We start from the raw sequence: 22,519 nt of genomic DNA, 5'->3' as shown, positions 1-22,519 counted from the left end.
GCAAGAAAGAGTATTATTGAAAAGCAAACCTTGTCTGGCATCTTGTGCTCCTCCCCCTCCTCCTCCTTGTGTCTCTCCTCCCTCCTGAGGTGGAGGTCGTCCTTCTCTTCATTTGTGAAGCTCAGTTCTTCTTCCTCCTGGTCATCTTTATCTCTGGGGCTCTGTCGGCTTTCTGCTGAAGTCCACTCCCCCTGCAGAGTAGCCTGCATCTCTTTTACATCCTCCTTCTGCTCCTGCTGCTCCACCTCCCCATCCACCCTGCATGCCCCTCCGCTGTGGACGAGATGATTTAACTGGTTAATAAAGTTAAAGCTATAGTGCCTAGTTTCTGTCTCCCATATGAGGAATTCTAAGTAATGACAACCACACTGTCGGCGCATGCACATGACGCAAGCCTTCCGTGATCGTGCACCACCCCCACCCCTCCTCCACGCAGTTACTTGTAGCCAAGGAGGACACAGAGGATTAAAAAAACCTGATGGACTCTTCAGAAGAGGTAATTATCTTCACTTGAGCTTCTGTGCGCGAAAGTTGCTGGACGACACCATTTTGTAAACATAGTAGCCATACTGAGAAATACAGAGAGAGTTTTGTGGAGCTGATATTAGCTTAATTAGCTTCGTATCAACTCATTTGGCAACGGATTGAATTTAACGGACGTTCATTAATATTAAAAAGTTATACACTAAAGCTTTAAAAAGGTATTGATGAGAGAAATTAGCATGTTCAGATCCCAGGATTTAAGCACACCAGACACTGAGCAAAGAGAAAAGGGAGATAAAAAAACAGACAGTGAGTGGAGAACACACCGTGGCCTCATCGTCCCGGCCACCAGGTAGGACGTCCTGTCTGCTGGTTGGCCCATGGCGTGCTGCAGCCTGGCGTCCTGTGACAGGAAGACCGTTGAGCTGTATCTGTTGCTGGACATCTAAAAATGAACCAAAAGCATGTTACTCTATAGTGATAATATGCATCTAAAATAAGTTTTCAAGTTTAAAAAATTTATTACCGTACAACTTGTTGGATTGCAATTTTTAAAACAATTTATTGCAGCATGCCAAAAGATTGCAATATAATCTGGAAACCAACTGTGAAAGTCACATTTGCAAAAAAGGTGTTGAATTAACATTGACCTGGTGAGACTAGGCCGAATATTACACACATCCAGAACAATCTAGACAGGCTCCACCCAGAGTTGACTGTATTGATCTATTGGGCAGTCAGTAATCTCACATTGCCAGACCTTCAGACAGGTCTGTGTGGACTAGTAGCACAGCACTCTAGGATAGGAGAAAAACGTGCTCTGGTTTATTGGCATTTCTTTAAACCAATCACAATCGTCATTGGCGGCGCTAAGCGCAGGACACAATAGCGATGCCTCTGCAAAATAGGCTCTGGAAGGAACTTGTTTTGGTGGAACATGTGTACGTTCAAAAGTTGTTTTAGTCGTGCAACAGAAAACTCAGCTTGGACAGATAGTCTAGCTAGCTGTCTGGATTTACCCTGCAGAGATCTGAGGAGCAGTTAACCATAGTCCTCAGAAATCCACCAGAGTTTAGAATGCCAACACAAAGAAAGCAGAAAGGTGACGGACATTTGGCCGAAATGAGGGACATCCAGCAGGATTTCCGGTGGCACCGGAGCAATTCTGGAAATGAAACGTCATCAATATAGACTAGGCGGTGTGTACCTTCTCTGGAGGTCTTGTTAAAGCTTCCTGTGACCGACTGCTTCGTTCTGGCTCACATCCCTTCTCGTCCTCTTCACCCTGCTGCTGTTTCTCCTGTCCAGGCTCTGGTTTCCACTGCTGTGTTGAAGGCCTCTGCACTCTGGCCCTGCAGTCATCCTGCACCTCCTGCTCATTACGACCCTCCAACCTGTGACTCCAGTCGCTGAAGCCCTCGTCCTCCTCCAGAACCAAGCAACATCTGGGCTTCAGCTCCTCGTCCAACCTGAGAAAGGCAAGGCAAATTTATTTTTGTACAGCACAATTCATACACAAGGCAACTTAAAGTGCTTTACAGAGGCATAGAAACACATTGTAAACATAAACAATGAAAGTACATTCAAGAAACAAAGCACTATTACAAAAAGAGAAGTATAGTTAAAATTGGGAAACATAATAAAAAAAAAAACATAATAAAATAAAATAGACATTAAAATCATTAACTCAAGCCAGTACATTTAAGGTCAAGAATAAATAGTTAAGACAAATAATGTATGAAATTTCAGAAAACTGCAGTGAACAACAAAGTTTTCAGCCCTGATTTAAATGAGCTAACTGTTTGAGCAGACCTCAGGTTTTCAGAGATTTAGTGACACATGAGGAGCATAACAAAATGCCACTTCGCATTGTATGGTTCTAGTTCTGGGAACACACAACAAACCTGTCCCAGACCAACGAGGGGTCTGGATGCTTGATAGGGAACCAACAGATCCAGTATATATTTTGGTCCATGACCAGTCAGTGCTTTATAGACCAATAATACAACTTACAAAATCTATCCTATAACTCACAGGAAGCCAGTGTAGGGATTCAAGGACAGGTGTAATATGGTCCGATTTTCTGTTGTATGTAAGGACTCTGGCAGCAGAAAAACCAAGCCGTGGAGAGCCGTTACCTTTGATTGACCTGACAAGAGGTGCACTCAAGCTATTGGTTGGATGTTTGAAGAAATGCAGATGTGATACAACCAAGTCAGTGGTTCAGAGGATTGATTAAAGGTACTTTCTAGGGTTGGGAATCACAGGGTACCTCACAATACGATACTTGATACACCGCTCACGATACAGATAATATCACGATATGAGAAGGAAAATACAGATAACATTAAAAATATATGAAAAATATAATGGGATATAAAGCAGTAAGGGGACTTTCATATCAGGGACCTAAGTTTGGATCACAAAAGTTGACCCCAAAGCAACAAGGACAAAATAAAATAGGCTACTTATATTCGTCTTAAATGTGTGGTGAAGGGAGGATACTGGCGTTAGTGTAGGCGGGCATTTGGGCCCGGTCGCTACGCACACACTAAGCTCTGTGCTCAGTGAGGAGCGGGTCGATGAAAGATGAGAAAAGTCTCTCTGCATGTTCTGCAGTGTTAGTTTAGTTTGCTGTCACATTACTCTACCCCATATTTGTGAGTACAAATATCTGAAGTGAAAGTTCTGTCACAAAACTATGTTGTTGCATATCATTGCACATTTTTAAGTGGGTAGATGGAAATCCTGGAGATTTCTTAGTGGGTGTACTGCGTATACATGCGTATTACGTAGACAACACCACTGTATTAAACCTATTTTTGTGCTTATCTGCTTTATTGACCCATCCTATCACATTCTTCCATGCTGCCCTTGTTTGCCTCATCTCCTCCAATTTGTTTGCCCAAACTTGCTACATGCTAAACATGCTAAATCCATATCCGAATGATGAGTGACACCACAGACGTGTTCTTCTTTTGTCTGGTTTAAAAGGTTTAAATCTGCAGAATGTAAATATGGTGCTGCACGGTGTGAATGTTTGTCTCCTGTTGCTGCTGACAGTGTCACCCAAAGGTCTCTCACAGGGCAGGAGTGTTGATCCATGTGACAGGTGGCAGACAGGACCTGCAGCTTTAGGCTCCATGGCAACAGAGACGGTGCCCATGGAAACAATAAACAGAGAGGCGCTGCAGCGTTGGATAAGCAGACTGGACCTCATCAGCACTAACTAAACACCTGCAAGCTGATGTTTTTTTTTTTTCCATGTGGTTTCTAATGTTAGCTGTGTGTGTTTAACCTTCATTTAATTTAGGCTGACAGAGAAATCATCATACACAGTCACACTGTTGGCAAACACAGTTTAGGCCTATACTGGTGTCCTTTGAGTTCAGTCGGATGGTTAGCTGATCCTTTATGTTAATAAGTAAAGCGAGTAAAAGTACAAGTATTAGCATCAAAATATAGAAGTAGAAAGTAGTACAAGTAGAGATACTCAAGTACCTCAAAATTGTATTTAAGTGCAGTACTTGAGTAAATGTACTTAGTTGCACTGCTTTATCTGGTATTACCAAAGACTGAAGACAGTCAGGTTATTTCGTGGACCATGCTGTCTGAAATTATTGAACTTTGGCCAGTGTTCTTGATAATAACAAAATGTGACTGTACACTTCCTGTCGGAGCTTCAATGTAGCAGGCTTCAGCCTGTTGTGGAACAAGCAGTTGAGTAATACTATTCAAATCTTGCAGCAGGAACCATGAAGCGAATGACTGAAGCAGTGAACAGTGTGTCTTACTGCTGTAAATGAGTCTGCTCAGCAGCTCACAGTTTCAGGTGACGAGGATATTTCCCCTCGAGAGACATCACATCTCTGTCTGATCAAACAGAAACTGATGGTACAGCAGCTCTCAGCTCATTCACCTGCAGCATCACCGGACAGAACCTACTGATTACACAGAAACAAACAAGTATTTTCCCCTGTGATCAGCACCACAGGTAATGGAGACTGAGACTCAGCTGTAAACATCTAGGACAGTTTTACTAAAACAAATGGCTCGCCCCACCTCAAAGATTTTAAAACACAAGACTTCATCAAAACTGAGCTGAGGAGAGTTATTAAAGAGACACAAGCCATATGTTGTTCTCACTAAAGGATTTTTACTAAACCACTAGTTCAACATTCTAGGAAATCTGTTTAGAAATAATTATCGTATATGAATTATCTTATCTTGAGTTATGGCCAGAAATGTGTTATTTGATGACCTTTGACCACCAAAATCTAATCAGGTCATCCTTGAGTCCAATTGGACGTTGGCGCCAAATTTGATGAAATTCTCTCAAGGCATTCCTGAGTTTACCAGCATGGAACAGACGGACACCCCACCAGCGCGGAGGCATAAAAAAGTGCATAAAGTTAGGCAGATGGAAACTTCCTTACAGAAAATGATATTGAGAAACAAATCTGTATTATCTGTATCACTTTGACTGAGACTGTGGTGCATCTACAGCCACATTACAACAAGCTTTCATTGTTACATTTTCATGAAGTGAGACAGCTGTACAGCAGAGTAAAGTGTGTGGTACTCACTCTGTGTTGCGGTGTGTGAGAGGGTTGTGTTGGGGGGGCTCCGGCCATGAGGGACTCCCCTCTCCTCTCTGCGTCTCCCTGGCTCTCCTCCTTCGCTCCCGCTCCACCTCCTCAGCATCCTCCTGGCTCCGCTGAGCCGTCAAACTGCAAACAACATGGACGCCAACAGGCTTTTACCAAACTCCGAAAACACCCCCAAACACACTCATTTAAGAACCTTTAGGAGCCAATTAACATCTCAGGAGTTCCAAGGATAACAGTCTTAACATACACCTTCTTTTTTCTCCCCTAAAGTACTGTAGCTTTAAGGTCAGAAAAATAATCTTAATTACACAGTTTGACAGTATCACATTCAGTATATATTCTGTATCTGCTTGTTCCACATACACTGGAAGCTTTACACTGAGTAAAATCTTTAAACTCAAGTTCAAAACCCATATTTTTTAGGGCTGCATGATTCCATCAAATGGCAATATTCTATCTGCCTTGCGCATCATTTTGTACATATTTCTCCAAATTAGTCCTGTCATATCCATGACTTATCTTTGACCAATTTTTGGCTTCACAGAATGAATTTGTAATAACAGTTATTAGTGTTTTAAGAGGTTAGACAGAAGCAGTAAAGCTCAAGTTCATCCTCCATAAGGCTGAAAGCCACGAATATGAACAAAACTACTTATGAAAATAATTTATTCACACAGCTTTCATCTGTTCTGCGGTTGAAGAGATATTGTATGATGACTATGATAAAGTTTATTTTCCCTCTACTACTTCCAAAGCTGTCCCAGATCCTTCAATCCTCAGAGGTTTAAAGGCTCCAGAACCAGATACACTACATGGATAAAAGTATGTGGACACCCAAACATTACACCCATATGTGAACATCTCGTTCCAAAACCATGAATCCATGAATCTGCTGCTATAACAGCCTCCACTCTTCTGGTTTCAGGCTTTCCACCAGATGTTGAGCCTGCTGCAGGGATTTGTTCTCATTCAGACACAAGAGCATCAGGGAAGTCAAACACTGATGTTGGGTGATAAGGTCTGGCTCATTCCAGTTCATCCCAAAGGTGTTGAATGGGGTTGAGGTCAGGGCTCTGTGCAGACCAGTTAAGTTCTTTCAGAATAAACTGGGGAAACTATGAGTTGCCAAACACATGTTGGAAACATATTATTGTCTAAATTAACCATAGACTGTAAAATAGCAATGTATGATGGACCAATAACATTTCTATTTAATTGGAGCCCAAACCATGAAGAAGTAGCCCCAGACTGAGAGTTTGTGGACAGAGGGGTTTCTAACACAGGACCGGGTACATATAAACTGCGTTCCGTTCCACAGTGTACATAAACAGTACTCCCTACTCCCTGCTCCCTGTTTGGGGAATGTCCGTCAAGGGAATGTCCCTGTCAAAATCCCTCCATTGGGAGCACCCTGCAACGTCACTAACGCAGATATCCCTTCCTCCGTGCATTACGTTGCATTAACACCTTGGATACATTGAAGCTGCTGTGGAAATTTTACACTACTAAACTTTAAAAATTGAAAAAAAAAACTGATACTATTACAAAAATGATTCTGTTGAAATATATGTAACTTGTGAATAAACATGATTAGTTAATTTACAAGATGTACAGTGTCATTCCAATGATGTAATCTTGCTTCTCAACTTCTGGCGAAGTGATGAAACGTTGTTCAAGTCCTTTCTACACAGTTCACAGTTCCCTTTGAATTGAGCATTTTTGCTCCCTCCCTTGGAATCTTACTTCACATGGATAAATGACCTGTGCAATCCACTTCGCAGGGAACTACTGTAGGGCTCGGAACGCACACATAGTGACGATAGATTGTATAAGCCGAGAAATGAAAACCATGTTATCTGCTTCAACAACCACTTTGGCAGCCAACACATTATTCACATTTCCTATTATAGTTAGGATTTTCTGAGGTAAGTGGATTTTAAAAATCATAGGAGAAAAAATGTAGTTTTTCTCTTTCATGAAAAGCTTATTCGGTTCGTCTCTTTCTAGAGGGAGGGACTTGATAACAATAACTCTTTTTATTGTCCAAGCACATCTGGTAGAGCTGGAGCTAGCTGTGCTGTTTCCCTTCACTTCAATCTCTGGAGAGAAACAAAGAGAAAGAGTGAGGGAGGGATGGAGGGAGGGAGGACGTGAAAAGATGGAGGATGGAGAGAGACTGTAATCCCATGTAGCCCAAACTCCAACTCGTCATACTTATAGATGTCTGGAGAAAATCTTGTCAAAAAGTTTGAATAACAAGAACTTTGGAAATATCTAGTCAGCCATTTGAAATCACTCACATCTCTGGAGAACACCTGTTGGTCGGGTACAAACAAGTTTTCCAAAGTGTGTCATTGTTTTTAAAGGATAATTATGGTCTAAAACGTATTCATATTTTCAGAGATTTGGCCATGATAACGATGTGCTCACAAGAGTAATTGCTGAGATTTTAAAGAATGTGGTGCCATTAATAGAAATGTCTGACAGGGCAAGAAACATGTCATATGTCATACATGCCTTAAACAAACCATTAGGTTAGCCAAACTTGTTTGATAGCAAAAACAAAGGCAGGTCCTGTCCGTTGTTAACATCCATCACAGTTTACAGACTTCTGGTTCAACGTTGACATACTGCACTTACTTAAGTTGTGCACAAACAGATTTCCTGCACATGAGTGATTATTATCAACATTTCAGGTAACTCATTTCATTCCAAATAAAGGTGTTAAGATAATCTGACATTTTAGCATTTTTACAGTAAAACCTGTCAGATTGTCTGAATAATCAAGTTCATTAACTCATTGGATTTGTACATACATAGCTTTATTGTTAACCTCTTATATCTTTGGCGTTTTGTACACTTGGATTTGCACTTTATTGATATTTTATATTTATTTTTGCACTTTTTATATCTCCACTCTACTTTGTACTGCAACTGCTGCACAACCTTTTACCCTCAGGATAAGTAAACTTCTATTTGATATTTTTTTAATCATTAGAAACGATAACCAAACCTACAAAAACAAAACCCAAGTTGTAATAAACCAGAATTATCCTTTTCAGTTCATAATTGTTCAAGTCTGTCAAACGATAGTCGGATGCCCGTATATCAATGAAACAGGTTTTGCATGGTGTAACCATTCGTCCTGTTCATACTGGATCCTTTCCAAAGTGATGGAAGACAAATTCCACAGTCCTCTTTCAATGAAAAAATATATTCCAAAGTTTACAAGTTAATTAGTCTCGCTTTGCCAGACCTTCCTCCACAGCGCTGCGAGGGAGGGTCTAGATAGTCCACACAGCATTCTGGGATGGGAGAAAAATGTGCTCTGGTTTATTTCTTTAAACCAATCACAATCGTCATGGGTGGCGCTAAACACGGGAAAAGCTGCGGTGCCGCTGCTAAATAGCCTCGGGAAGGAACTTGTTTTGGTGGGAAATGTTTACGTTCAAAAGTTGTTTTAGTCATGCAACAGAAAACTCAGATTGGACAGATAGTCTAGCTAGCTGTCTGGATTTACCCTGCAGAGATCTGAGGAGCAGTTAACCATAGTCCTCAGAAATCCACTGGAGTTTAGAACGCCAACGCAAACAAAACGGAAGGTAACAGACGTCCGGCTGAAAAGAGTGAAATCCAGCGGAATTTCCGACGGCACAGGCGCAATCCCAGAATTGGAACGTCATGGATATAGACTACAAGTTAATCTGAGACTTTAGCTGTCTGAGTGAGACAATGAAGTATCTTTCTAGTTTTAGTCTTTTTTAGAACAAAATGCCCTCTTTGTGTTTCCTTGTTAAGCTGCTAGCAAGCTAGTTTAAGCTAAACTTTGCAGCTTTGCACAGAGGGAGGAATGCTAAAATCTGCTGGTAAAAGCACATTGTGAATTTAGTCCCAACACTGCAGCAGCATCATGAAAGAAAAACAGGCTAAATCCTTGAGCCTGTTGGTTCCCATTAAGAAATACATAAAACACAACAGCCTTTGTACTGGCCAGTTCAATGCAAAGACCTTTGCCCAAAAAATGTGATTAATTCACTCAACATGTCAACCCGTCAGCTAATCAAAGATTTAGTTGAATGAAATCATCACAAAACGAATATCTTCAAAGTGCAAAAAACAATTTCAAATGTAAAAGGCTGATGAATGTCATTAGTTATGGCTACTGGTGAGGACACTGTCCATGAGTGAGTCAAACATGCTGCGGTCATTATTATGTGGGAAAGTGACCTACATAAGATCAAACCCACTAGCGATGTAGGGGATGTTGGCAAGAGTCTATCTTTAGTTTCTGTAAATCAATTTGATGTGTGATAGGGATGTTTTGGCTTCTCAGTAAGGCCATTTTTGGGGTGGAACCATATCAACTGGGGATGAGGTTTGATTATCTGGATCATTGCTTCCTGAAATGCAGCAAGGGGAAGGAGTATGAAATCCTTCGTGTTGTATGTTTAAAGGTTTAAGCCGATTGGTACTGTATTGTGTCAACAGTTAACTTCATTTAATATTTTATGTGATGTTGTCTTGTTCCACCAAAACAAGTTCCTTCCCGAGACTATTTTGCAGAGCCACCGTCGCTGCATCCGGAACTTAGCGCCGTCCAAAGAAATGCAAACAATATCTCTTGCTTGGTCGGGACTATTGGCATCACTTTTGACACAGTTAGGCTAAGGAAAAGGTCGTGGGTGGGCTTATAAAAAGGTATGTTTCCATGACACGCAGGACAAGAACGGGACAGTTGGGTTCAGGAAAAGAACGGGACAGTTGGGTTTAGTAAAAGAAGAACGGGACATTTGGGTTTAGGAAACGTGACACGCGGGACACGAACCCCGGTCTCCTGGTTGAAAGTCCTGTGTTGTTTTCCCTCTATCAAAAGGCATTATGTGTTAAATGTAGGAAATCACAAACTGTAGTAGATGTAGATGAGGCATGTCTGCTCTGCTTTATTTTCCCAGTGAATAACTGCTGTCAGGGCATTGTCTCTGTAGGGCAGTCTGTACTTCCAGGTACCTTCAGGGTCTGCTAGGACATTTAACGTGATGCTGTGAAGCATAAATGTGAAACGAGCAAATTGTGGGAGAAATCTGTCTGATACACATCACTTTTTCCACCATTTACACAATGAGGCAATGGAGGCCTGGGGAAATGCATTTTCTTTGTGTGTGTGTGTGTGTGTGTGTGTGTGTGTGTGTGTGTGTGTGTGTGTGTGTGTGTGTGTGTGTGTGTGTGTGTGGTTCAGCAGGAGGGGGTTCAGGACACAGCCAGATGATGTAATGGCCATTAAGGAAGTTGCAGCTATAAAGGAAGCCATTGAACTTAGTGCTCAGTGTCATATTCAGTGATGTCACACAGCAATGTTCCAGCGATCACTGAGGAAACAAAAAACCTTGCTGATGTTCAGAAACAGTAGTTAGGAAACAGATGCAAATATAGAAAACAGCACAATAAATTAGGCTCCTGGTGCCTGTTAGAAGAGATAAATAACAGTAGGCTGTTTAAAGTGGCCAAATTAGGCCGACAGAGAACTAAATAGCATCACTAAACAACAATAAAAGGTGATTGATTTGAATTTAGATACAGGAATTCCAATCCAGTTCTATTGACTTGTCTTTGAATTTTGCAGTTAGTTGGATTAAAGTATGATGCTTGTAAATATAGATTCACGTGTCAATGCAGCATGATACAGAAGAAAATAAGTTTATAAGAAAAAGTAGGCTATGTATGTGTTTTCAGAAAGAAATCTCCTAAATAATCCAAAGTAAAAGTACTCATAATGCGGGCAGATTGGCCCCTGTCAGTGTTACATTGTTATAAATGATTGTATTACTGCATTTAGATGTTAACCACATTTTACTATCATTCTGGTCAAGGTAGCATTAAGTTAAATAGCGTATATGCTGGGAGTACTGCACTCATGGCTTTTTTTAAAATCTAAAAGCAGAAGTGTAGTCGAACTAACCCTTTTAAAACATTTTTTAAACATCTTTTATAGAGTACTTGAAAGCAATATATGAGTAAAAGTACAAGTATCTTACCAGAAAATGTTTTTGGTAGAAGTTAAAGTCACCTTTTAGAATATTACTAGTAAAATGAATTAGTTGATATTTACTGTACTTAACTATCAAAAGTAATTTTCAGATATTAAATGTACTTAATTATTAGAAGTAAAAGTAAAAACTTTGGCCTATGTTTTTTTTTTGGGGCTCTTGGCAACAAACACGCATTACATCACCAACTGGAATGGAATGTGCATTAACTTGCAAGCTAGAAGCAATGATTCGTCAAACCTGCTGTTTTCCAGTGTAACAAATTTCTTCTGATTTTATTTAGGGGGAATGTAGTGGAGTAAAAGTAAAAGTTTCCAGAAACATAGATAACGAAGTAAAGTACAGATATGTGAAAATTCTACTTAAGCACAGTAACAAAGTATTTGTACTTCGTTGCATTACAACACTGACAATAACACAGACAAACTAACCGACGGAGGCAGCCGTAGACTAGCAACCCCCGTGTAAGGTAAAATTATTGTTTTTTCAACAGAGTCTGGTGGCTTTGGAGAGAGCAAAGGTAACGGCTTCAGTTCTCTGTCGGAAAGGGCTATCCTACAGCAAGGCAAAGCGTTGAAAATATTCTAAATATAGCAAACACGGTGTTGGTACTCCTGTCTGCTTCTCCAAACTATGGAGAGGTATCTCATACGACCCCACTTAAAAATATCCAAACTATCCCCTTAAGTTTCAGGGTAGCTGACAGTCATTGATGCTTAATAGAAGTTGGGAGATGTAACACGGAAATTCCGCTAAACACATTGAAACATGAAATACAAAATGGCATAGACATAAGGAAAGTGACGTTAAACCCTTGATATTCTGTGACAGGAACTTAAGAGAGCCATTCATGATCAAGACATTTCTAAAATATAACTATATTTCAACTGTTTTGTACTGGGAAATACAATTCCTTCTGGCTGACGTGGAGATGTGATCAACACATGCAAGAAACATTTGGTTAAGGTCACACAAAATAAGGTTTAAAACCAAGGGTTCACTTTCTTTTTCCAATCTGACAAATATTTAAACAAATACACCAAAACATTCAACTGTTTTTATAATACAGTTTCAGTCAGATTCGTTATTGTGAATTTAAAAGAATATCGGGCCACGTTTTCTGCAGAAATTATGCAAAAATGCGGAGAAATCCAAGGGGTTCCCTTAGTTTTAATTGGCACCCCATTCAATTGTAAATGCAGCGCGATACAGATAAAATTGAATTTGATAAGAAAAAGGATGTAGGTGTTGTCAGAAGAAAATGTTCCTGAACTATCAAAAGTAGAAGTACTCATTATGCAGGCAGAATGTCACTTCTAAACCATATTTTAACGTAAATCCGGTTGAGAGTTAATTTACATATTTCATAAACTGCTGGGTGTACTGAACTCATGGTTTTTAGTTGTAACTGTAAATGTCAACAAATGTAAAAAGATTTATCAAACACATAATGAACGCAGAATTAACTCATGTCATCCTGCAGGAACAAGTAAAATAAAAAATAAAAACTGTGATCGTCATGTGTTAAAGGCATTTTTCTCTCACCTGATGAGGTTCTGCAGGAGCTGCTTGCTGGAGCTTTTTCTTCTGATGGGCTCGGACATGGTGGACTGGGCTGCTCCTGGTCTGGGGTCCGGATTTTGGTCTTTGTGCAGCCTCGGGTCCTAGATTCGACCTCGGGTCTGGTCCTAGAGGCTCAGATGCTCCCTACAGCTGCTCTTGTTCTTCTCTTCCGTGTGTCTCTGTGGCTTATGTTGGCCTCTCTCTCTCTCTCTCTCTCTCTCTCTCTCTCTCTCTCTCTCGCTCTCTCCATGTGGTTTTCGTTGAAGCATTCCCCCCCCCTCGCACCCAGGGGGAAAGTAAGATGATATCATCACGGTGGATCAGTAACAATATTATATGCATGTGTATTGTACATATTCATATTGTGAGGACACAATATGACAGAGAGAGGCAGAGAGTGTTTGCATACAGTCGTTTTGTTTACACATTTAAAGACTCCAGCTTGTTATTAAAGAAATAATCAACTCTAGTGTCACTCACTCACTGCACCTTAAAAATGCAACAATGACTGTGACATGCAGCCGAATGTTGTTTTCGGAATAAAGAAATGACAAGGTTGGACAATTTGTGGATATTCCCTGAAAATTGCTCGAGAGTCCTGACTTTTAAAGGGACAGTTCACCCCAAATTCCAAAATACACAATTTTCCTATTACTTTATTTGTAGTGCTATTTATCAGACCAGATAGATTTGGTGTGAGTGGCCCAGTGTTGGAGTTATCGGCCATAGAGATGTCTGCCTTCTCTCCAGTTTAATGGAAGTAGATGGCACTACTATAGATGGTGGTGATTTAAAGATTTAAATTTTTTTTTTTTTTACCAAACTACACCCGCCAACTTTATCACCACGCATCGCGCTCGTGGTCCGACATTGCTAGCTTGGATAAAGTATAGTTAATAGCTATCCAATATCGTTATCTCACATTAGCTAGCTAACACTACAGCTCAGCCGAGAAGGTAAATGCTAGATCAGATCTGCTAGACGTGTCGACGTAGTTAGGTTTAGGCATGACGATTGGTTAGGGTTAGGGTAAGAATAACAGGGTAAGCCAATCAGAGGCAGAATAAGGCAAAAATAAGGCGGGCCACGAGGCACGTCCTTTGACGTCAACTTGTCTAGCGGATCCGATCTAGCATCTACCAACCGAGAAGGACACCATTAATGTTTACATCTCGCGCTGTCACAAGCCCCACGTCCATGAGTACACTTCCTTCTGCACGATGAATAATACAGTTGGTGGGTATAGTTTGGTAGAAAAAAAATAGTTCCTAAGTGAACTGTGGATTATCTTGAGTAATTGGCTCATGATTTCTGGAAAGAGACATTGCTTAAGAGTTTGTTTTTTACGCTCTGAGCACCACAATCCAAGTGCCATCTAGTTCCATTATATAATTCAATTCAATTAAATTTTATTTATAGTATCAAATCATAACAAGAGTTATCTCAAGACACTTTACAGATAGAGTAGGTCTAGACCACACTTTATACTTTAGAAAGACCCAACAATTCCAGTATATCCTATAAGAAAGAAGTCTGACATCTCTACGGCCCATCTCTCCAACACTGGGCAACTCACACCAAAAACTATCTAGATTGATAAATAGCACTACAGGTAACAGGAACAATATGCATTTTTTATATAGATAGATGGATAGATAGATGGACTTTATTGATCCTAAATTGGGAAATTACTCTGTAACAGCAGCACTTACAGTACAAGGACATACACACATACTCATTCACACACACATACAGAAAATAATAAAACATAAAATAAAATCAGATAGCAAAGATAAAAATGCCAGAACAACTACTGAAAAAAAAAAATACTTAGAGGAATGAAAAGTAATGTATATGTATATACAATGAACTGACTTACAGCCTCGTAATCACTGGTGGGTATTTCACTTTTCAACAAACCCCTCAAACATGTTGAATGTTAAAAGTCAAGCTGACATTTAGTAATTGATTAGCTTTTTGTTTTCTGTTAAGTTCCAAGTAGCAGTGAAAAAACCTGGAGGCGTCTCATCAATCGGACAAGCTCGACTTGTCTTCAACCTCCCCAAGTTCTCTCACACTACTCCGCTCCTCCGCTCTCTTCACTGGTTACTAGTTGCTGCCCGCATCCGCTTCAAGACACTAGTACTTGCATACAGGGCCACGAACGGATCAGCCCCAGCTTACATCCAGGACATGGTCAAACCCTACACCCCAACCCGCCCACTCCGCTCTGCATCAGCCAACCTGCTTGGTGCCCCCTCACAATGAGGGACAACTAATCACTCAACAAAATCCCGACTGTTTGCTGTCCTGGCTCATAAATGGTGGAATGAGCTCCCCATTGATATCAGGAGGGCCGGAAGCCCACGCATCTTCCGCTGAAGGCTAAAAACACATCTCTTCCGACTGCACCTCGGATATATATACATAAATATTCTTAAAACTGCACTTTCATATGGCTCTTTGTAGTTTTGCTTATTTAAAGCTAATGTACTTGCACTTACTACTTGTTGTCTGGAGTTTGCATCTTCAAGGTTGAAAGCACTTAATTGGAAGTCGCTTTGGATAAAAGTGTCAGCTAAATGACATGTAATGTAATTTAAAAGTAAAGATGATAAATGACAGTGACAACTTAAGGTCACAAGTTTAAAATGTGCACATGACAGACAAGACTGGGCTTTCTCTGATTTCTGTGTGTTTGTCTTCTTTACAAATGTCTGAGGTGATAGGACACACATTATGGAGTTATTTTACATACTTTGAAAAGCTCCAAGAAGAGGAACACTGCAAATATCCCCTGACAAAACATAATCTAAAAAAGAAATATAAATCCTGTAGAACGGGACGCTGATAACTGCAACTGATAACTGGTCAAGCACCATTGTTTCAAAAAACAATAAAAAACTCCAGTACAATAGTATATGATAATAATTTAACCACATTTCTATTCTAAGTACATTAGGGTTAATTTGGAGTTTAGCTTGTAGCAAAATCTAAAAACAAATAAATCTTCTTTTTTATGGTCTGTGACAAAAAATGTGATACTAAAGTAATTTAAAAAAGTAAAGATATTTAAATGGAATTTCTGATGTCAAAAATGTATGAGAATTGTAAATATATTGTAGGAAAAAACAGTTTTTGCTCCATCTTTATGGTATCGGAAATGAAACACAAATAATAATAAAAACATCCTAGAAAGAGTAAATATGATACCGTCTGCATAGAAACATAATAAACAGCAGAAAACTGATGAATGAAGACTTTAGACCAGAAAAGAAGCTGCTGTGTCTAAGACTCGGATAATAGCAGCAGCCTGAGAAGGTGGCTGGAGGAATAATGAGTTTTGTTGGATCTGGTTACTGTTCGGCAGGTTATGAATAAGATATGGCAGCTCAGAACAGGAGCAGCTGCTGGAGGCAATGAGCTGATCTGCTCCGTCCAGCTCATCGTCAGAGTCTCATCGTCTCTGTCAGAGACTCTGTCTTGTGTGTGTGTGTGTGTGTGTGTGTGTGTGTGTGTGTGTGTGTGTGTGTGTGTGTGTGTGTGTGTGTGTGTGTCTGGCTGTCTGTTTGTCTGTCTGTCTGTCTGTCTGTCTGTCAGATGTTCAGATAACAGACTCAGCTCTCTGCTTCTGAACACAAAGACAGAAGGGGAACTTTTTTCTTTAAAAACTCTCTTCGTCTATCAGTCCAACACACAGATGTGCATTAGGTCACACAGGCATTTCCAGCCAACACTGATTTACACTCACACACACACACACACACACACACACACAGTTTCTTTTTTCTCTCACCCACCCCCCCAAAAATCCCACAGGACCTTGAAACACTCACAAACACTCCACAAAAAGGTTGCCACAGCAACACTCCCACAGCATGCACTTAACACAGTCTGACTGTCGTAGTGGCTCGGCTGCATGAGGCTAATGGTGACGGACGGAGTCGCCGCCCCCAACGCCAACTTCAACACGTTCTCCAATGTTTCCCCCAACGGAGGAGTTCAGCTAGCAAAACACAACTGTGTTTTTGTCCTGTGAAAACCTCGTGGCTGACAGCTCTTGGAATTTCAGTTGAAGAATTGCCCTCTTTATAGCTCTAATAAGTTGATAATCAATAGGCTATACATGTTCTCAGTTCCATATGATATTCACCACAGTTTGTAGATTTTCAATCTGTGAATGTACATGGATTAAAATATTCCAATTATTAACCCAGAATAGACAGTAAATACTGGGACAGGGACTATAATACTAAAACACAAAGGCTATTTTGAGTTTTAGGCATTTGAATGGTGTTTTAAGCCATAAGATTATCATGAAAGCAAACCCTGTTTTTGACTCTATTAATCTTGGCATTCATTCTGGAAAAAGCCATTCAATGGTTTTGTATTTAGTAACTTCTCTCTATAGTTGTTTTCATTGTTACTGGCAGAGTGCACCAGTCCTGCACTGGATTAAAATTGCCTTCACATGCACAATGAGATGATGCATGCATGCAATTCAGGGTAATTTTATCTCATTGATAACAGCCTCACTGTTAATACTCAATCTCCTAAAGCCGTATCAGATCTGTATTACGCTACTGCTAATGTAATCCAAAGACGTCTGACTGCTGCTGCTTTACAGTAAAAGCCTTCATACGGTATAGTGAAAAACCTAGGGGGCTTTTATTGTGAAGCAGTCAAAGAAAATGCAATGTATTTGTCCGAGGCTTGCGCAGAGAGGGACTGTTCATCAAAAATGTGTCTAAAACATCAGTCATTTGTTAAATTTTTTCAGTGAGTTATTTGTAATTTTTGAAAGAAAGTGATCAAAATGACGGGTGTGCCAAACATCTCCAACTCCTCAGCAATCTAACCAATTTTTTTTACCATGGGGATCCACTCCTCAAAAAATGTTTAAAAACTCCACAGGGTCATTATTAAAGGTGCTGTAGGTAGGATTGTGAAGATCCAGGACTCACCCAAACAATTTGAACATCAACAACTTCTCAGTCCCTCCCCTCTTTCAGCTGAAGCCCAAAACGGTCTCCTAAGCCCCTCCCCCCACAAGGGAGAATGAATGCGTGTGCATAAGCAGTGATTGACACGCAGTTAGACACCCCCCCTGGCCCTGATTGGTGTATCTGAACAGGGAGCGGTGGATTTTTGCAAATCACACTACAGGCTGTAGGTGGAGCCAGAGGAGCCGGATTCTTAAATGACCTGCTTCATGTAGTTCTACTGGAACATAGGGTCAGTTTCAGCAAATATGACAGAAAGTTAGTTTTATAAGTCTTACCTACTGCACCTTTAAGAGAAATTCAAAATGTTCTACTCAGGTAGCAACTTAGTTGGTAGTAACACAAAGGCGAGTGAGCACATGGCCCAGTGATGATTTATAGTACAAAGTATTACGGACTGGGTTTCTGTGGCGACATTCCCTGGAAAATTCACAAGCTCATCCATCACCCAGCAGAGGTTGGAGAAAGGGAAGGCAGACTTGTTTTTCAACTTACTTGTGGGTATAATGCGTGCTGGGTTTTGTTTTCGGTCTCTGCTTGCGTTGCAAATAATCGGTTACTATGGTCGAACAAACAAAGAAAAGAGCGATGACTACAGACGATGAAAACGATGAAAGTGAGATCCAAAAAGACACCTGCAATTACCGCTCATCACCATAGGTGCCACCAAAGAAAACGTCGAGATTGTCACTAAAATCTTCCTTTGCTTCTATGTAAATTCATAATAAATTATTCATTTCATATTGACCACTTTAAAGTCTGGTTGAGTCTTACAGATGAGTAATTGTTACAAACCATTAGGATCAGTTTACACAATGTGTAGATATTTAGCAAACAGACTGATTTGAATTTTCTTGCGTCATGAAAATGTCTGGCTGGAGGTTAAAACATTTCCAACTCGAGCAGATGTGTCTCCTCAACTCATGTCACCTGGAGTGAACCTGCCTCTGCTCTATCCACTGACTTTGTGTATCTTCATGCTGCCTTTGCATTGTAATCTTTGCGTAACCAAATGTTTAATCACAGTAAGGTTGGCAGGCATGTTGCTGTTTTATAAGTTTACTGTACAATCTGAGAACTTCCGTCCCAAGTCTCAGCCTGAAGGTTGCAGCTCTGTTCTCCCCTCTGAGCCAAAAACAGCCCATCAGTCTCTCGCAATGAGAGAGCAACTAACTGTTGCCAGCTGTCCCGTAAAAACGCTGTCACGGGCAGGAAAGCAGCCGCTGCCGATCCGATCCAGACAGATGAGGGAATGGATTCAAGGTGAGTGACGTCAAGAAGGAGCATTCAAGAGCTAATCGGAGAATGTTAGAGTTGACAGAGCTTGTGGGAGGTGCTATGCAGCTCGGAAAGGAAACACTGCCTCAGGAGTACATCTTTGTTTTAGTGTATCAATTGATTGATGCACGGATGTAACTCAGGCTGTCATTAAACCTGTTACAGGAAGAGTGTGGAAAATAAGAACACACGGGATGGAAGGCAATCCTTGTTGCAACATACGGCGAAAAAAAAGTAAAGTACAAAAAGGGTTATGAATCTAAAGGAGTCCTGCAGCATCTTTGAGTTTACATGGTTTGTATTGACTTTAATGGAAGTCAACCTCTGTTTTTTTGTTCACCCACCTGACGTAGCTTTCAGCTTCCCTAGCTGAATGGCTTTATGGATGGCAATGTTGTTTTGTCGGTCTGTCAATTGGTCGGTCCACCACTTTGGTCCAGACAAAAATTTCTTAAGAACTATGAGATTAATTGCCGCGACATTTTGTGTAGATATTCATGCCTAGACGGTGAAACCTAATGAGTTTGGTGAACCTCTGACTTTTCTTCTTGTGCCACCAGCAGGTCAACTTTTTAATTTATCAAGTGAAATATATCAAGGTCCAGATGGATTTGCACAAACTTTTGTTCAGACATTCACGTTCCCCAGACATAGGCGCGGGAAGTGGTGGCGAAGCTTTAAAACTGCCGTGGAACTGTCGTGGAACTGTTTCTGAGGAAGAGAGGGATAATTTCAGTAATTTTAAAATGATTTAATTTATCTTCAGTGTGTATTGGCCAATCGGATTTGTCTTGACGCGATTGCGATTCAGCCTACGCATAGCATGCATGCACACTCACAGCCACACACAACGATGAATGAGTTTCTACTATATCTATCAGCGCTACTTGGCAATGTCTCAAAAGAGAATTTTTCGCCCAACCCCAAACACCCAAGGACTAGCGACACACACTGTCAGCAAAATACAGCGCCTGTGTAACATAGTATCTTTAGACTCTACGTGGACCGTGGGCCCCCCTACAGCACGCCAGCACCCCCTGCCGAAAATATCTTCCTGCGCGTCTGTCCCCAGAGGATGAATCCTGACTTTGTTGATCCTGTCTTTTCCTCTGATGGTTCATAATGGTTTTCAGTGAAATGTCTGAACAACTATTGAATGGATTGCCATGAAATTTGTTTAGACATTTACAGTATGTTCCCCTCGGGGTGAATTGTAACTTGATCCTCTGAATTTTTATCAAGCACAACCATTAGGTAAAATTTTTTATTTACCCAATACTTTTTTTTATGACTAAAATACCTGCAAAACTAATGACATTCCTATTAGCCTTAGCTGTACTTTGTGTTCAGAAAAAAACATAGGTTTGAATATATCCGAACATCTATTTTTGCGCATTATGTCCATTAGAGGGCAAACCAATACAACGGAAGACACAACTCCTTGTATATTTATTTCAACATAGACATGCATTTTAAAAGATCTACATGCCGACACATTACAAAATAAACGAGTATATAAACGAATAGACATTTTCTTTGGTGTCTTTGTGGCGTCTTCTACATAAATGTGTAATAAGACCTTGAAACAAATCATATTGCGGGGGTTGTGACGCTTGAAAAAATTCATCCACTGATTCACAGATGTCTCTTTTGCCATAATCTCTATGAGAAAAAGTCTTTTTGGGCCCCATGGCATCACGTGACGGACACGGAAGTTGTGATTCCACAGTTTGGCTGCTTAGTCAAATTGGGTTTGAAGCACTTCCTGGGTCTTCTTCTTAACCCTTGTTTTTTAACTTCCAGTAGCGCCAGCCACATGAAACATTCTCAGCACGTCCACTAACTTGCTGTGAACCATGCTGTGAATTCTCGGACCCATGGGTGTATGGCTGGGCTCAATTGTTTAGGGAGCAACGGACCAGGCCCACGCCAGGAACAATATTCAAATGTACAGTATATTTTTCATATTTAAAATTAGAATATACTGTACGTTGAGAGCCCTACTATCTTCTCAGTTGTTAATATGATAAAGAAGAAGACAACCCTGAGTTCAGGTTTTCTTCTGTAAATACATTTCGAGAATGCTGGAGTGACTGAGATGTTTGGGTTTTCTCTGGAAGTGACCTATTCTGAGGGTTGAGGATGACCAGCTCTCTGTTAGATCACACAGCTGTGGAGCCTACAGTGTCTGCCTACATCAACAAAGCAAACAACAAAACTCTGACATCAACTTTTCCAAAGGTCAAGGCGAGAATGAGTCACATCTGCTGCAATTTTGTCAATTTTCATTTTAACTTCTAATCCACTTTAATCTCTCCTTGACGCAGATTCTTTTTTATTTCTTTTTACCAAATCTCTAAATACTATTAAAAGGGAATAAAATAAGACTAGCATTTAACTCCTTAAAGGGTAAATACCGTTTTTTTCAACCTTGACCCTATTTGGGTATGTTTTTGTGTGTAAGTGACTGATAGGAACAACAATGTTTGAAACCGGTCCAGTATTAAGCGTGAACGCTGTGAACGGCAGCCACAGACCCTATGGGTCAAATGTGCATCAACATTTGGTCCACTAAAAGTGCTTTATTTTGCCACTGATAGGCTCAGATTATTTCAGACAACATTATGGAAAGAATCCCTTCAGAGATAGACCTTTTTAAAACCTCTCTAAGACCTTGTTGTTTAACCAGAAACAGCTCTAAAGTCGCTAGCTCTAAACCCACCAGACTCCATTTAAAAAAATAATACTTTAAATGTAAATAGGTAAACTATGCTTTTATTTCAACCAAAACTAAAGTTGTCATGGTTGGAAAAGTGGAAAGAGTTTTGAATAAAGTGTATTTTACAATGCTAAAGTTATTGTTTATTTACATTGAGTCTGGTGGCTTTAGCAAATGCAATTTATCTTTAAAAAAGGATCTACCTCTTTAACAGAAAGGTCGACCTCCTAAGAAATCCTTTCCATAATGTTTGCAGACAGAATATTAATCTGAGCCTGTCAGTGGCAAAACAACCACTTTTGTGAATGTAAATACAAGCTACTAGACTGGGTAAACCCAGCCCGATCTGCCGGCAATTTGATTTTGCCATGCAGGTCAGGCTGGAAACCTGTACGTTTATCTATTCTCGTTACAATTTTGCGGGGACCAATCACAAACTGGCTTATCCACCTGGCGCGCTATTGGCGGGTTTAACAAGATGACGATAGAGAAGCGACCAAGCAGCTTCTTGTTTACATTCGGCCACCAAAGCACAGCAACCCGTTGATGCCGCTGTCGCTGCTACGTCACCCGGATCGTTGGTCTGATTGGTAGAAGTACTATCCAATTGCGTACAGAGTCATCTGAACTATGCCCGTTGATCACGCCTCTTGTGCAGTAGAAAATACAGAGCAGACTCCCCAGACTAATGTCCAATCTTAAAAGATTGAGCTTGGTCTGGTGATAGCCAGACTAACAAGCTGGACAATTGCCCTATTAACTTACATTGTAGCTTGTTTCGCCAGTGCCGACTGCAGCGATCTTGCTTAATACTAGACC

The 22,519-nt window shown here is 40.5% G+C and overlaps 1 protein-coding gene across 2 annotated transcripts in view; it reads right to left on the bottom strand.

The window, feature by feature from the left end:
- LOC116067261 (lymphocyte-specific protein 1-like) overlaps nt 1–12,903 on the bottom strand; it is a 34,231-nt gene extending 21,328 nt beyond the window's left edge. For both annotated transcript variants that reach the window (XM_031323639.2, XM_035999205.1), the window contains exons 1-5: nt 12,683–12,903; nt 5,070–5,213; nt 1,691–1,952; nt 810–928; nt 30–273 (exon numbers count right to left, since the gene is read on the bottom strand). In XM_031323639.2, the coding sequence (XP_031179499.2) occupies nt 30–273; nt 810–928; nt 1,691–1,952; nt 5,070–5,213; nt 12,683–12,741 (828 nt within the window). In that variant the 5' untranslated portion in view covers nt 12,742–12,903. The remainder of the gene's footprint in view (nt 1–29; nt 274–809; nt 929–1,690; nt 1,953–5,069; nt 5,214–12,682) is intronic.
- Between the last annotated feature and the right edge of the window lie 9,616 nt (nt 12,904–22,519).

This window comes from Sander lucioperca, chromosome 3 (assembly GCF_008315115.2).
Source record: "Sander lucioperca isolate FBNREF2018 chromosome 3, SLUC_FBN_1.2, whole genome shotgun sequence".
NCBI lineage: Eukaryota > Metazoa > Chordata > Actinopteri > Perciformes > Percidae > Sander > Sander lucioperca.
This window is presented reverse-complemented; position numbering and strand designations above follow the sequence as displayed.